This window comes from Adiantum capillus-veneris, chromosome 22, assembly GCF_014529385.1.
Source record: "Adiantum capillus-veneris isolate H3 chromosome 22, ASM1452938v2, whole genome shotgun sequence".
Lineage (NCBI taxonomy): Eukaryota > Viridiplantae > Streptophyta > Polypodiopsida > Polypodiales > Pteridaceae > Adiantum > Adiantum capillus-veneris.
This window is the reverse complement of record NC_140952.1, coordinates 38071530-38086794: the sequence shown is the minus strand read 5'-3', so window position 1 is coordinate 38086794 and position 15265 is coordinate 38071530. Positions and strand designations below refer to the sequence as shown.

General features: G+C 45.2%; 1 protein-coding gene across 4 annotated transcripts in view; it reads right to left on the bottom strand.

Moving 5' to 3' along the window:
- LOC147429181 (F-box/kelch-repeat protein At5g15710-like) overlaps nucleotides 1-15265 on the bottom strand; it is a 78151-nt gene that overhangs the window by 28595 nt on the left and 34291 nt on the right. Inside the window, exon 2 of one of the 4 annotated variants that reach the window (XM_086495303.1) lies at nucleotides 4177-4219. The exons of 1 other annotated variant lie outside the window; for it this stretch is intronic. In XM_086495303.1, the coding sequence (XP_086351429.1) occupies nucleotides 4177-4219 (43 nt within the window). Of the gene's footprint in view, nucleotides 1-4122; nucleotides 4145-4176; nucleotides 4220-12609; nucleotides 12630-15265 lie in introns of those variants that run through there. 2 more of the 4 variants (XM_086495305.1, XM_086495302.1) reach the window with 2 other exon arrangements.

The following is a 15265-nucleotide window of genomic DNA, read 5'->3' as shown; positions in this document are numbered from 1 at the left end:
GGCGGCCCGAAGAAAGAAAGGCTACTATTGAGCGTGAGCTTGTGCAAGCGCGCTTGGCGGCCGACGCAAGAAGGGAAGCGATCGAAGAAAGAAAGGCTTCTTTGGAGCTAGAGCGTGAGGCCCAGAGAGAACAACGCATGAACGACTTGGTACTACATGTCCTCACCTCGATGATGAGTGCGCAGCAATGTGTGCAAGTGATAAGAGCACGAGAAGATGTGCAAGGCTTAAGGCTTGGAGAGGAGACGCTGGTCTGCAGAGACGGGGCGCTAGAAATCGAAGTAGGAGAGAGAGAGAGAGGCTGCACGATACCTTGAAAGGGGAATAAGTTGAGAGTAAAAGATTGGGCTCTCATTCCCTTTATTAAAGTATAGGACCATTTTTAAGTTAGAGGCCAAGTTCAATGTGAACTTGGCCAAAGGTTAGTAACCTTTAAAAATATACACAAAACGAGTCATTTGGGCTGGCCATTTGGGCCTCTAACCCAACAACCTCCCACTTAAAGGCATAAATGGCGCCTTTACGCTACGTGACTCCCACCATCTGTACGCATAGCTGATGTTGTGCTTTGGATAAGCACTTAGTGAGAGTATCTGTTGGATTTTGTGATGTATGGCATAGTAATAGGGAATGGTAGTTTTCATGACTCCGTGCCCCGTTCTGCGTTCCCATTTCCCGTTCCGAACCCCGTTTCGTGTTACGAACGTGAGTGCTCTAAACAGGGAATGGCAAATTTATGGGCGTTCCCGTTCCTCGTTTCGCGTTCCGACTGCCGTTCTTGGTAACTATGATGTATGGACCTTAACCAATGTAATAAGGCCATCCTCAAGCCATTCTCGAATGAAGTGATACCGCACATTAATATGCTTTGTGCGTGCATAAAACATGGCATTCTTTGCCAGACATGTGGCACTCTGACTATCACAACCAAGCATAGGTGCCTTGTTAGGCAAACCAAATGGCCTCTTTGGAAGCCTCAGTGGTTGAAATATATTCAGCCTCTGTAGTAGACAATGCAACGATCTTTTGCAATCTAGAACACCATGAAACAGCACCTCTTGCAAGAGTAAACACATAACCACTTGTGGATTTCCGTGTATCCAGATCACCAGCCATGTCAGAGTCACAAAATCCTTTCAACTCCAATGGTCCTTTATCATAGCAAAGGCATTTGTTTTTAGTCCCTTTCAAGTACCTCATAATGGACTTCACTGCATCCCATTGCAACCTACCCGGATTAGCTATAAACCGGCTCACAACTCCCACTGCATGGGCTATGTCAGGCCTAGTAGCAACTATAGCATACATATGTGAACCACAAGCTGAAGCGTAAGACACACTTTGCATGTCATTGGCTTTTTCCTTTGACTTGTGGCAATCATCCTTGGAGATTTTGACATATGGCTGTAATGGCACGCCAAGTATATGTTCTAACCCTTACTCCAAGTATATGTTCAGCTGCCCCAAGGTCTTTCATTGAAAATGCAGATTTCAGCTGCTCTTTAAGAGCATCAACAGTGCTTCTTTTCTTTGCAGCTATTAACATATTATCCACATAGAGCACAAGAATGATAGGGCTGCCATCCTCATCACGTTTGATATACAAACAATGGTCTGTATGGCTTCTTTTATAACCATGCTTGAGCATGAAGCGGTCAAACTTCTTGTACCATTGTCTACATGATTGTTTCAGCCCATACAAGCTTCTATTGAGCATACATACCAAATGTTCCTTGCCAGGAATAACAAAACCCTCGGGTTGCTTCATGTAAAGCTCTTCCTTCACATCACCATGCAAGAAAGCGGTATGTACATCCATTTGGTCCAATTCCAAATCAAGGGCAGCCACTATGGCAAACAATACACGCAAAGTGGTCATCTTCACTACAGGAGAGAACACTTCTTGAAAGTCTATGCCCTTGGTTTGAACATATCCCTTTGCAACCAGCCTTGCCTTATACTTGGGTTTTGCATCAACTGTCTTGATTTTTTTACACCCATTTGTTAGGAATAGCGTTCCTTCCTTTGGGCAATTCCACCAAATCCAAAGTATGATTAGCATGCAAAGCTTTAATCTCTTCCTGCATAGCAAGCTTCCACTTGTCGCTGTGCTCACATGTCTTTGCCTCTTTATACGTAAGATGCTCTCCCTCATCTGTCAACATAATGTAATGCAAAGAGGGGTCATATCTACTCATAGTCCGTCTTGGACGAGTAGACCGCCTCACCCAATGATCCACATTATCCGGTAATGGGTCTACATCAGGTGGCATGAGAAAATCATCAACAATGGGCTGTTGTACATCATTTTCAACACCATTTTCAGCATTGTTTCGTGGCTGCAAATGCCCTTTAGGAGCCTCAATTTGCTGTCCAACATCATCTGGCTCCAACACCACTAGATCATCTACATTTTCAGCCATATGTGGTGCATCATGAGGGTCAAGAATAGGCCTAACAGGTGGCTGGTCATGCTGAAATTTGACCTTTTATGGTCATGCTTTGAGGCACAATTGTTTTGAAGCAGCCTTGCCTCATTAAAAACAACATCCCGGCTGCGCACAACCCTTTTGAGCTGAGGTAACCAAATTGTGTAACCCATTTCGCCTTCTTCACGATATCCCATGAAAAGGCCTTTAATGGACTTGGCATTTAGTTTGCTACTCAACTCAGGTCTAATATGCACAAAAGCTTCGCAACCAAAAATGTGTAAGTGATCATATGAATCAGGCTTGCCAAACCAAACCTCTTCAGGGATGTCATCTTTCAAAGACATGTGAGGGGATCGATTGCATATATGCACTGCAGTTTTCAAAGCTTCTCCCCAAAATCCATGAGAGAGATTAGCTGTGGACAGTATGCATCTCACCCTCTCACAAAGTGTCCTATTGAATCTTTCAGCCACACCATTAGAAGAGAGGTTGTATGGCACAGTAAGCTTCCTCTTAATGCCCAAATTTTCACAAAATTTGTTAAATTCAGTACTTGTGAACTCCTTCCCATTGTTCGTACGTAAGTATTTCAGCTTTCTACCTGTTTGGGTCGTCACAAATGCATGAAATTTCTTAAACGCAGCAAAGGCTTCATCCTTAGATTTAAGCAAAGAAACCTAAATTTTCCTAGAATAATCATCAACAAAGGAGACAAAATAGTATGCACCTCCCATAGACTTAGTAGGCATGCTACATACATCAAAATGTACAAGATCAAGCACACAAGATTTACGAGACACACCGGAGTAATAAGAACGCTTTACTTGCTTGCCATATTGACATTCATTACAAAAGTCAAGCTTTGTGCCTTTAGTATCAAGCTTGTTCAAAGTACAAAGCTTAGAAAGGTCCTTTTGGCTCATATGGCCAAGCCTCTTGTGCCATAACTCCATCACTACAACAAAAATAGGTGCCTTCGACGCAGATTTTGACGTCGGCCGTCGAAAACTGCGTCGAAATGCATGTCCCTATGAAACAGTCGATATATGCGTCGATATCTACATCGATAAAGCCAGTTTTCGACGCATATTGCAACGCCTATATCCACGCCTATATCGACGACCATAAAAAAAAATAAAATCTTGGGCAGAGGACAGGCAGTCTGGCCTGTGGCTGTGCCCAGTGAAAAGATGGACATAACCACAGCCAGACTGCATGTCCTCTGCCCAAGAAAGCGAGCAGCACCAAAATTAACCGTGCTCCCGCATAAATTTCGACAGAGTTCTCTTCGTTTTAACATAAACTTTAAAAAAAAAAAACCATATATACGTCTCCTACATGATATCCATGTAGGATCTCACATGAGATTTAAAGCACAACTTGATGGAAGAAATGAAAGTAAAAACGAATTGAACTTCATAACGAACTTTGTGCATAACCAAAACCATAACCATAACCATAACGATAACCATAACCATAACCAAAACCAAAACCATAACCATAAAGTTCGTTAAATTCCTGCATAATTACCATAACCAAAACCATGATCAACACTTGTGCAAAACAAACCTGTCCAAAACAATATATAACCATGTCCAAAACCATGATCAAAACTAGCCATAACCATAACCATAACCATAACCATAACCATAACTATAACCAAAACCATAACCAAAACCATGATCAACACCTATATGTACATGTCTAAACAAGAAAGAAACACAGAGATGTGTCTGTGTCTCACAAAACATATATAGAAAAACCACTGATGACTCGCGCGTCACAACCTGCACATAAAGGGACAAGTCACAAAATTAGTATGATATTACTTCAGATATACTTAATTAATTAAGTCAACTGACACATATTATTTGTCTCGATCAAACGTCTCACCTCGATCGATCAGCGAGACTCTAAGGCCTCCCAGTCTATAGTCTCTTCTGCGGCGGCAGCAAGATCATTCAATACATCATAAATGCCTCTCCGATATCCATCTGTCTCCTCCTGGTTTGTCGGGGCTCGATGCATTACAAGATTTTGCATTCATTCAAAAACCAAAGTAATTAAGAATACATGATTCATCGCTTTTGAAAAAAACGCCATAGCTAGGATTGGATTGGAAACTCACAAACTCATAGCGAAAGGTGTCGAAGCCTTCGCTCCCAAGATGAGATCCCCTTGTCTCTTTACGGCTCGCCGCGGCCAGACGCTGCTGTTTGAACCTCGTGTCCGTTGTCTCCTCCTCCTCCTCCCTGATCTGCTGCCACGACTCATGTGAGATGCTCGTAGGCTTCAGCGAGCCCTGCCTAAAAGCCAGACAAGCTGCATCTCGACGATGTTTCACGGTGTTCCGTGCAACATCCGTGATCCACCTTTTCGGAACCTCTGTTGAACTCGGAGCAGGCCGATACTCTCTCAGGATGGTCTCCACTCTATATAATTATATAATTGATTTTTTCGTGGTCCTGATGAGTCCAAGACGTCATGATGGTGCTAAAAAACTACATCTCCGCGAGCTGGCAAACCCGCTGTCTCATCTCAGTCCCGACACTATCCATGTCAACCTGTCCATCTGGCCGTACAATATAGACCTTGGAGGCACTAAGATCGTGTGTCCCCCAAGGTGTCCGAGGTGTGCTAAGAGGTGTGTCAAGAGGTGTGCATGCGTCGGACGGGGGTCGTGAGCGAGGAGGGGTCAAAGCATCCGTGGACCCTTCTCCACAGCAACCACCACCTCTACTTGACGATCGCCGAGATTGGCGAGTGTGCCTGTGAGGCGGAGATGCTGACGTACCCGCCTCTGCCGTACCCCTAGGTGTCGAAGCGGCCGTGATGAAAGACCTCGCAGACGTCGTACCCATAGGCGTCCCCCCCCCCATAGGTGTCCGACCCTCGGGCCCACGACTCTCGTTCGACGCCACTCTTATTTCGGACCCTCGGCAACGCCACTCTTATACATGCATAGAACGATATTCGACGCGACCAAGCCGACCTTCGCGCAAGTGATGGCCATCTGGAAGATAACACTGGTGGCCTTGATAAATTGTCTTTCGAAGCGAGGCAGAATAGCGCACATCCAAAGACGGCCCGCAAATTGGACATGCATTGTATCCCGAAGTTGTAAGCCCTGCATATATTAAAGCATGATTCAGTACTACACAAAGTGCTTACGAATAGCGAGAATTTTGTAAATCATCCACCATTACCAGAAGCTTCACCGTATCCTGGCCAATCATGCATAGTCCACATAAGAAGTCTATGGACCTTGCATGCTGTCGTCCCGCTGGTTCAATCGCATCTGCTATATCGATCCCATGCCATAACTCCTAGAGCTCGTCCACTAGTGGTGCGAGATAAACATCCATGTTTTTTCCCTTGAACTTACCAGGCACAATCAAACCTAATATTCCTTTTTTGGAACACTGCTTTTTATCATCGGAATATTAGGTTTCATTGTGCCTGGTAAGTTCAAAGCAAAAAACATGGATGTTTATCTCGTATTACTAGTGGACGAGCTCCAGGAGTTATGGCATGGGATCGACATAGTAGATGCGGTTGAACCAGCAGGACAACAACATGCAAGGATCCATAGACTTCTTATGTGGACTATGCATGATTGGCTAGGATACGGTGAAGCTTCTGGTACTGGTGAAGCTTCTGGTACTGGTGGATGATTTACAAAATTCTCGCTATTCGCCAGCACTTTGTGTAGTACTGAATCATGCTTTAATATATGCAGGGCTTACAACTTCGGGATACAATGCATGTCCAATTTGCGGGCCGTCTTTGGATGTGCGCTATTCTGCCTCGCTTCGAAAGACAATTTATCAAGGCCACCAGTGTTATCTTCCAGATGGCCATCACTTGCGCGAAGGTCGGCTTGGTCGCGTCGAATATCGTTCTATACATGTATAAGAGTGGCGTTGCCGAGGGTCCGAAATAAGAGTGGCGTCGAACGAGAGTCGTGGGCCCGAGGGTCGGACACCTATGGGGGGGGGACGCCTATGGGTACGACGTCTGCGAGGTCTTTCATCACGGCCGCTTTGACACCTAGGGGTACGGCAGAGGCGGGTACGTCAGCATCTCCGCCTCACAGGCACACTCGACGATCTTCAGGTAGAGGTGGTGGTTGCTGTGGAGGAGGGTCCACAAATGCTTCGACCGCTTCTCACTCACGACCCCCGTCCGACGCAGGCACATCTCTCGACACACCTCTTAGCACATCTCGGACACCTTGGGGGGCACACGATCCTAGTGCTTCCAAGGTCTATACTGTACGGCCAGATGGACAGGTTGACATGGATAGTGTCGGGACTGAGATGAGACAGCAGGTTCGCCAGCTCGCGGAGGTGCAGTTTTCTAGCACCATCATGACATCTTTGACTCATCAGGACCACGACAAAATCAATTATATAGTGGAGACCATCTTGAGAGAGTATCGGCCTGCTCCGGGTTCAACAGAGGTTCCGAGGAGGTGGATCACGAATGTTGCACGGGACACCGTGAAACATCGTCGAGATGCAGCTCGTCGGGCTTTCAAGCAGGGCTCGCCGAAGCCTACGGGCATCTCACACGAGTTGTGGTAGCAGATCAGGGAGGAGGAGGAGACAACGGACACGAGGTTCAGACAGCAGCGTCTGGCCGCGGCGAGCCGTAAGGAGACGAGGGACACATCTTATCTTGGCAGCGGAGGCTTCAACACCTTTCGCTACAAGTTTGTGAGTTTCTAATTTAATCCTAGCTATGGCATTTTTTTCCAAGAGGGATGAATCATGTATTCTTAATTACTTTGGTTTTTGAATAAACGTAGAATCTTGCAATGCATCGAGCCCCGACACGCAAGGAGAAGGCAAATGGATATCGGAAAAGCATTTATGATGTATTGAATGATCTTGTTGCCGTCGGAGAGACTGTAGACTTGGAGGCCTTAGAGTCTCTGCTCAAGATTTTTTTTTTTTTTTGGTTATGGTCGTCGATATAGGCGTGGATATAGGCGTCGGAAACTGGCTTTATCAATGTAGATATCGACGCATATATCGACTGTTTCATAGGGACATGCATTTCGACAGTCGGCGTCGAAATTTGCGTCGAAGGCACCTGTTTTTATTGTAGTGAAACTTGCCTAACGTGGCCTTTCGATGCATGCAGTAAAGTGTCCCTTTCTTTGTGCCCTTTACAATCAGCCTTGAGCCTTTAGTCATTTTCCATGATCCTCTCTTAAACAAGATGCTGTAACCATGCATATCCATCTGACCAACAGAAAGCAGACTCTTCTTGATTCCTGACACATATCTAATATCATGCAAGACAAGCTCATTTGTGCCATCTATGGAGAGATGCACAGTGTCAATACTCTCAATGGAACACGCATGATTGCCTGTATCAAAAGTAGAGAAACACTCCTTGATAGGAGTCACATGAAATGAAGCACCGGAATCAACTATCCAAGTCTGGGATAATGCATCATTGACAGTCAACAAAGCATCAATAAGATCACTCTTGGTGATCTGCATGTTCTGTGAATGAATATTAACAATCTGTATGTCCTGCGAATGAACATTAAGAGGGGCATTAAGGTCATAAGCATCATCATCTGACAAAGTGGCACACAAGATGTCCTCTACATCTGACAGCTTCTCAATCACAACACTAGAAGCCACATTGGCCTTCTCTTTGTCCTTTGAGCTGTCGTGTGCATCTGTCTTGACTTCCTTCTTCTCTTTCTTTTTGTCTCCGCAATTCTTTTTCAGTTCTAACTCGGCTTTGTAGTACCTGCAATCGGGTTTCTTGTGACCTTTCCTGCCACGCTGATAGCAAGTCACATCATCCTTGCCTTTGCTGGCATTTCCCCTTTCTTTACTCTTACTCTTACTCCTTTGTGCATAGACATTCTTCTTCTCTGTCCTGCCTCTAACCATGTTGGCAGAGCTGCCTCCCTCTCCACTTGCTTTCCTCTCGATTTCCTCATTCAAGATAGAACCCCTAACACCATCAAAGGTCAAGTTGGGGTTATTCGACAATGAAACCACCAATGTTTTCCATGAATCAGGTAAGGTCATAAGCAACAAGATAGCTTTCAGCTTATCATCAAAAGGAGGCAAACCTGAATCCTGTAACTGCGACAAAGTACCTGTAAACAACGACAAGTGCTCTGCAGCGCTCTTGGACTCATCTAGCTGCATACCAACAAGTTTTCGCATCCAACCCTATGTGTCCGTGGACAAGCTACAACATGATCAGGGTTTAGTCAGTCCAGTCAGTTTAGATTTAGAAGCGATCTGGCACTTTTTTGAGTCTATTCGTAGACCGTGCATGCCCAGTCACTTAGTGTAGATGCATATCCTCTAGTTGCACACAACATGATCATAAGCATTCCCATCAGAATTAGTCAGGGGAATTTTCCAGTGCATTTAGCCTATTTTACCTATTTTTGACATTTTTTACTTATTATATTTTAAGTGACTTTTGTTGGAAAGTAGGTAGGGCAATTTTGCTAAGTTTCTATATAAGCAAACTAGAGATAGCACTATTTGGCAGAAGAGGCAACAAGAGCTAACCTCAACAGACAACTTCTCAGCAAGACCAAGCCTTGGTGGATTCCCTCCAAGGAGCAGATCCCCCCTATCCTAGCGTTTCTTCCTCAGCCATTGCCTGGCGTTTTTGCCCCAGCACACCATCGCCAACAAGCCCCAACAGATAACGTTTTTGCATCAGATCCTCCCGCAGCATCCCACAGGAGCTAGCGTTTTTGAAAGTTCAACAGCCCTAGCGTTTTCTCCAACTGCTAGCGTTTTTGGACAAGTTTTCCTTAGCGTTTTTGGATGCCAGCTTATGCAGAATTTCAGTGATTTCCAAGCAATGAAGACCAGCAGATTCAACCCCTAAAGAAGTAGCAGATTCGGCCCGGAAAGACCATCAGTTTTCAGCTAGGAACCTCAGTTTTCAGCCCTAACCTGCAAATTTTCAGCGTCAAAGACCCACAGAAAACAGCCCCCAAATCAGCGTTTTTAGACCAGTCGTAGATTTCAGCCCATAGCGTTTTTGGACAGCAATAGAAAGATTGGAGATTTCAGCCCTTAGGTCGACTTCGTCATCCCCGTCGTCATCGTCGACATAGCCTAGACTTGCATCAGTCTCATGCATCACCATTGTACCAGATTGTACAATCATAAGTAGACCACTCTCGCCGACGAGAGTGGGGCCTTCGGAGGAGGGTTTTACAACGTCTCTGGTGTCGTATTTCTCTTCTCTCTCTATCTCTTAGCCTCATACACTTGCACGCACAGTGGCCATTCACTTTGTTTGTGATCATAGCATTCTCTCATTAAAAACGGAAGGCTCTACCTTCCATAAGAACTAAAAGGAACCTTGAGCACAATTCAGAGCACTCATCTTGAGCAAAGCGCAAACATTCATTCCGCTGCACCTCACATTGGTATTAGAGCTTTGGCAGTGTTCTGTATCACTCAAGGAAAGAGCCACAAGAATCACAAGTTTTTTTTTGCTTGTTGCGGTCGTACGAACCCAAGTTCGCTTGGGCGTGTCGATTCCTAATCGTGTTTATGAAGAGTGACAGGAATCCCAAGAAAGAAGGGCTTGTCTAGCCTCCCCTTGTGTCTCTTTTCACTCATTGACAGCGGACCGTGCACTTAGCGGCCGGCCAATCGACATGAGGTGGGATAAAGCAACCTTGGTGTGAGCGCAAGGTGGCTCAGGGGTGCGTTCGCAGAAAGGAGTAGAACTCTGGTGAAGAGAAGATCTTTCTCAAACACGGTTTGCAAGCGAAAGAAAACCTCAAGAACCTCAAGAGCCTCAAGAACCCAAGATCCCAGTGCATGGTCCTCACCCGAAGCGAAATAGATACTTCGCATACAGGTGATGAGCATGAGAGAGGCGACGAAGAAGCTTCGCCACCAAGAGATTTTTCCGACCCTCCCCCTCTGCCATCTACGCCACGAGTTGTATCAACTTCGATGGAGGCGATGGTCAAGTCGATGTTGGACATGATTGCACAACAACAAGAAACGAATCGAGTTGTGCTGGCACAACTAGCAAGAAAAGCAAAACAACATGAAGCTAAGGACTGCGAGCGTGACGAAAGAAACGAAAGAATTGCCGCACAACAAGAAGCAAATCGCATTAACATGGTGACCAAACGAGAAGAGACTCGCATTGCTTTGGAACGCGAACGCGACGAACGAAAAGAACAAAGAAAGAGGGAAGCAGCAGCACGAAGCGTAGCCTTGGAGGCCGAGCGTGCAGCTCAAAGAGTGGCCTTGGAGATTGAGCATGAGGCTCAAAGAGAACTACGTACTCAAGAATTGATTCGACAAGTACTTGCCTCGAAGTCTGAACCAGCCAAAGATCGTGGGAGTTTCTCAAGTGGCGTAAGCCACGATGCGGATTCCAACAACCCAGTCACAGAGAAGTTGACTTTCAGTAAGTATGATGGTAAGATGGATGCTACGGCTATTCATTCTTGGTTGCATCAATTTAATGCTTATTTTACGACAACTAAGAAGACAGGGAATAGCAAGGTGTTGACGGCAGCTATGTACCTTGCCGGTGATGCCATCAATTGGTACCACGCATGGCAAGAGGCACAGCTAGCCGCGCACCTAGAAGGAGCCGACGAACTCACGCGAAGCTTCACTCTCTCAGAAATCTCATCCAATGACTGGCTTTCAGCATTGGCATCAGACATTTGACTGATCGAGCGAGTAAAAAGTGACTGGAACGGACCGCCAACAGCTGCCTCATACGGAGTTCGACCAATAGCAGAAGAAAAAGAGTCATTCAAAATAGCCTGTACCAATGGGAGATAGAGCTCTCACTGAGACTGCTGATCATGACATCATGTACATATGACTTTAAAACATCAAAAGCCAATTGATTGTAAATTTCTGTTTGACCGTCTTAGTGCCAAAATTTTCAAAGAGTGCGCGCCAAAAATTGGACGTGAACTTAACATCCTATCTGAAACAATTGATTTTGGCAAACCATAGAGGGGGTACCAATGCTTAATGAATAATCGTGCTACATCTTGTGCAATAACTGTGGCTTTACAAGGAATCAACATGCAAAACTTGCTGAAACGATCAACAATTGTCAAACATTGAGTGTTCCTTAAATGCAAACTTGGTGGTAGGTTAGTCACAAAATCCACGGAAATATCTTGAAAAGGTCCATCGGGAATAGGTAGCGGAAGCAAGAGACCTTCCTGCTTATCCCGAGGAGCTTTTACTTTTTGACATATAGTGCACTGTGTGACATAACGAAACACATCTTTTCGCATTTTAGGCCAATAAAAGAATCTTTCATTTTTTTCCAAAGTGGTGTTTATTCCCCTGTGCCTATCCATGAGAGAATCATGTGCATCATGCAATATGGTTGGCCTGAGAGAGGGCATTACACATAAACGTTGACGAAAAAACAACAATCCATTACGAATGAGATAGTTGCTTGGCCCTTGGGAAGCAAGAGCCTGCAATCAATGCTTACCAAACTCGGAATCTGCATACTGATTCTTCATGCTGTCAAGAGACTCACCCTGAATAGAAAATGTGGTTCTTGACTCAAGAGCCAAAATCTGTTCTTTACGACTCAACGCATCTGCAACAGGGTTAGCTTTCCCAGGCACATACTCAATCAAACCTTCAAATCGCTCAAAAAATTGTGACCACCGTGCTTGGCGATCACTCCAATGTGCACTAGGCATAGACTGGAGCCACTTGAGGGCTTGATGATCTGTGCACACTGTAAACTCTCTACCATAAAGAAAATGCTTTCAATGCTTAAGAGAGAGAATGTTCTTTATCATAAATTGAATAATTCTTTTCCGTAGCTTCTAGCTAAGAAAAGCTATAGGATGACCATGCTGCTGAAGCACAGCGCCTATGGCAACATTGCTCGCATCCGTCCATACCTCAAAGGGATCATCCCAAGAGGCAAGGAAAGGACACGGTGCTTCTGTCACCGCAACCTTGAGCGCTGCGAAAGCCTCAATGGCTGCCTCAAGCAAGTCTACGCGCTGACGGCGAGTCTTTACCCCTTTCAAAACATCAGTCATAGGTGCAGCAATGCGTGCAAAATTCTCTATGTGCGAACTATATGCTAAACATAAAGCAAGAAAAGAACGCACATCATATGTTGTTTTGGGCAAATCCCAATTACGAACCTGTTCCACCTTTGCGGGAGTTAGCTTGACGCCTTCTGCAGAAATGATATAACCCATATAAGTGACTTCAGTAAGAAAAAATTCAGACTTCTTAGCTGCAATGTACAACTGACACTCATCCAAACGAGTTAGTACCCTTTCGACATCTCTTTCATGTTGTTCCCACGATGCAAAAAAAATGAGAATATCATCTAAAAAGATGAACACACATACACCGAACATATCGGCGAAACGATCTACCATGAGACGATTGAATGTACCCACGGCACCTGTCAATCCAAAAGGCATAACAATATACTCCCATTGCCCTCGCTCGGTACGAAAAGCGGTCTTGAAAATGTCGCCTTTCAATACCCGTACCTGATGGTATCCACTTTTGAGATCGGCCTTGCTGAAAACCTTTGCCCCATTGAGCCTATCGAGGATATACTCAATGCGAGGCATCGGAAACTTGTTCTTGACGGTCATCTTGTTTAATGCCCTGTAATCAACACACAAACGAGACGAACCATCCTTCTTGCGAACAAACAAAATAGGAGCAACAAAAGGACTTACACTAGGGCGTATGAATCCTCTAGCCACCAACTCCGTGAGTTGTTTAATGCCCTGTAATCAACACACAAACGAGACGAACCATTCTTCTTGCGAACAAACAAAATAGGAGCAGCAAAAGGACTTACACTAGGGCGTATGAATCCTCTAGCCACCAACTCCGTGAGTTGTTTAATGCCCTGTAATCAACACACAAACGAGACGAACCATCCTTCTTGCGAACAAACAAAATAGGAGCAGGAAAAGGACTTACACTAGGGCGTATGAATCCTCTAGCCACCAACTCCGTGAGTTGTCGCTCTAACTCTTCCTCCTGTGTTTTGTTCAATCAATAGGGAGCCTTACTGACAGGCTGTGTCCCCTCCATAAGCTCGATGCGATGGTCCTCCGGCCGCTCGGGTGGGAGACAAGGTGGAAGATGATCCTGCAAAAAGAGATGTTTAAACTTCGTAAACAACTCTAAATACTTAGCTGGAGCCTGAATGCTCTGGGAAACTGGGGTAGCATAGATGAATGCCGCTTGTGCTCCTCGTCGTAATTCAGGCTTTACCTGCACATGAGAGATGATAGGCAAAGAATGCAAGCCCTCCTCAGCACAAATGATGAGGGGGGAATCTGTTTTGGCATGTAAAGTGAGAGCGTTAGCCTCCCAATCAATAAGAGGGTTGAGTTCACGAAACCATCTTATGCCCAAAATCATATCACATCCGGAGAGAGGAGACACAAGCAATTTCCTACTGAAAGAAGCTTGTTGAACGGTAAACATCACATCAAGGCACTCCTTCGTGATGAGAGAGTCCATACCAGGAGTGAAGCCAAAAACCTCGAGAGGAGATTTTCGACTAACCTCTAGGCGGGCTCTCTCAACAAGAGAGGGGCTAATCACATCATGCATACTGCCTGGATCAAACAATATGATAAAACGCTGACCCATTACATGACCATAACACTTTATGAGGGACTAATCAATGTGTGTGTCAGAGTCATGAGAAGATGCAGGTTGGTGTGTGGTAGTGCTTGTGGTTGCTATGGGTGCCTTTTGTTCTTTAGGTGGGACTGTCTTAGGACAGGCCTTCTTAATGTGACCCTTGACGTGACATTGAAAACATCTACCTTCTTTAGCATAAATCACTTGCTCTTCAGCCGTGATGTATCCTCCTACAATTCCTTGTGAAGCTTTTTCATCTGGGGTTAGCTTAGGTTTTGCAGGTGCTTTAGCTTTACCCTTAGATTCATTGTTAGAGTTCTTTTCCGAGGAATTAGAGGAAAAAGGGCTAGAAGAATTATCATTCTTACCATTCTTACCGTTCTTACCATTCTGCGTGTTCTGAGAATTCTGCGGGGTTCCTTGAGAAGTCTTGTTTTTCTTAGGCTTTCCCTTGTCGTGCTTCATCTTGTGTGCGAGAGCAATTGCTACTGCCTTGTTGAGATCGATTGGATCAAGTACCTCGACATCATACTTGATATACTCGTCCAGTCCGTAAAGGAAAGCCTCTTTGCGCTCCGAATCCGATTTGGGTAATTGAGTGTCGAGCTGCAAAACCCAATTAGAGAAAGACATAACCGGCATACCATTTTGCTTGAGAGCGCGCCAATCGTCCTTCAATCATGCGAGGTACTGAGGCGGCATAAACCTCGCCTTGAGCTTGTCTTGGAAATCAGCCCAATTGAAGGACAGGGGCGTGGGTTCGTCGGCTTCCTCTAGGTGCACGGCTAGCTGTGCCTCTTCCATGCGTGGTACCAATTGATGGCATCACCGGCAAGGTACATAGCTGCCGTCAATACCTTGCTATCCCCTGTCTTCTTAGTTGTCATAAAGTAAGTATTAAATTGATGCAACCAAGAATGAATAACCGTAGCATCCATCTTACCATCATACTTACTGAAAGTCAACTTCTTTGTGACTGGGTTGTTGGAATCCGCATCGTGGCCACTTGAGGAACTTCCACGATCTTTGGCTGGTTCGGACTTCAAGACAAGTACTTGTTGAACCAATTTTTGAGTGCGTAGTTCTCTTTGAGCCTCACGCTCGATCTCCAAGGCCACTCTTTGAGCTGCACGCTCGGCCTTCAAGGCCGTGCTTCGTGCTGCCGCTTCCTCCTTT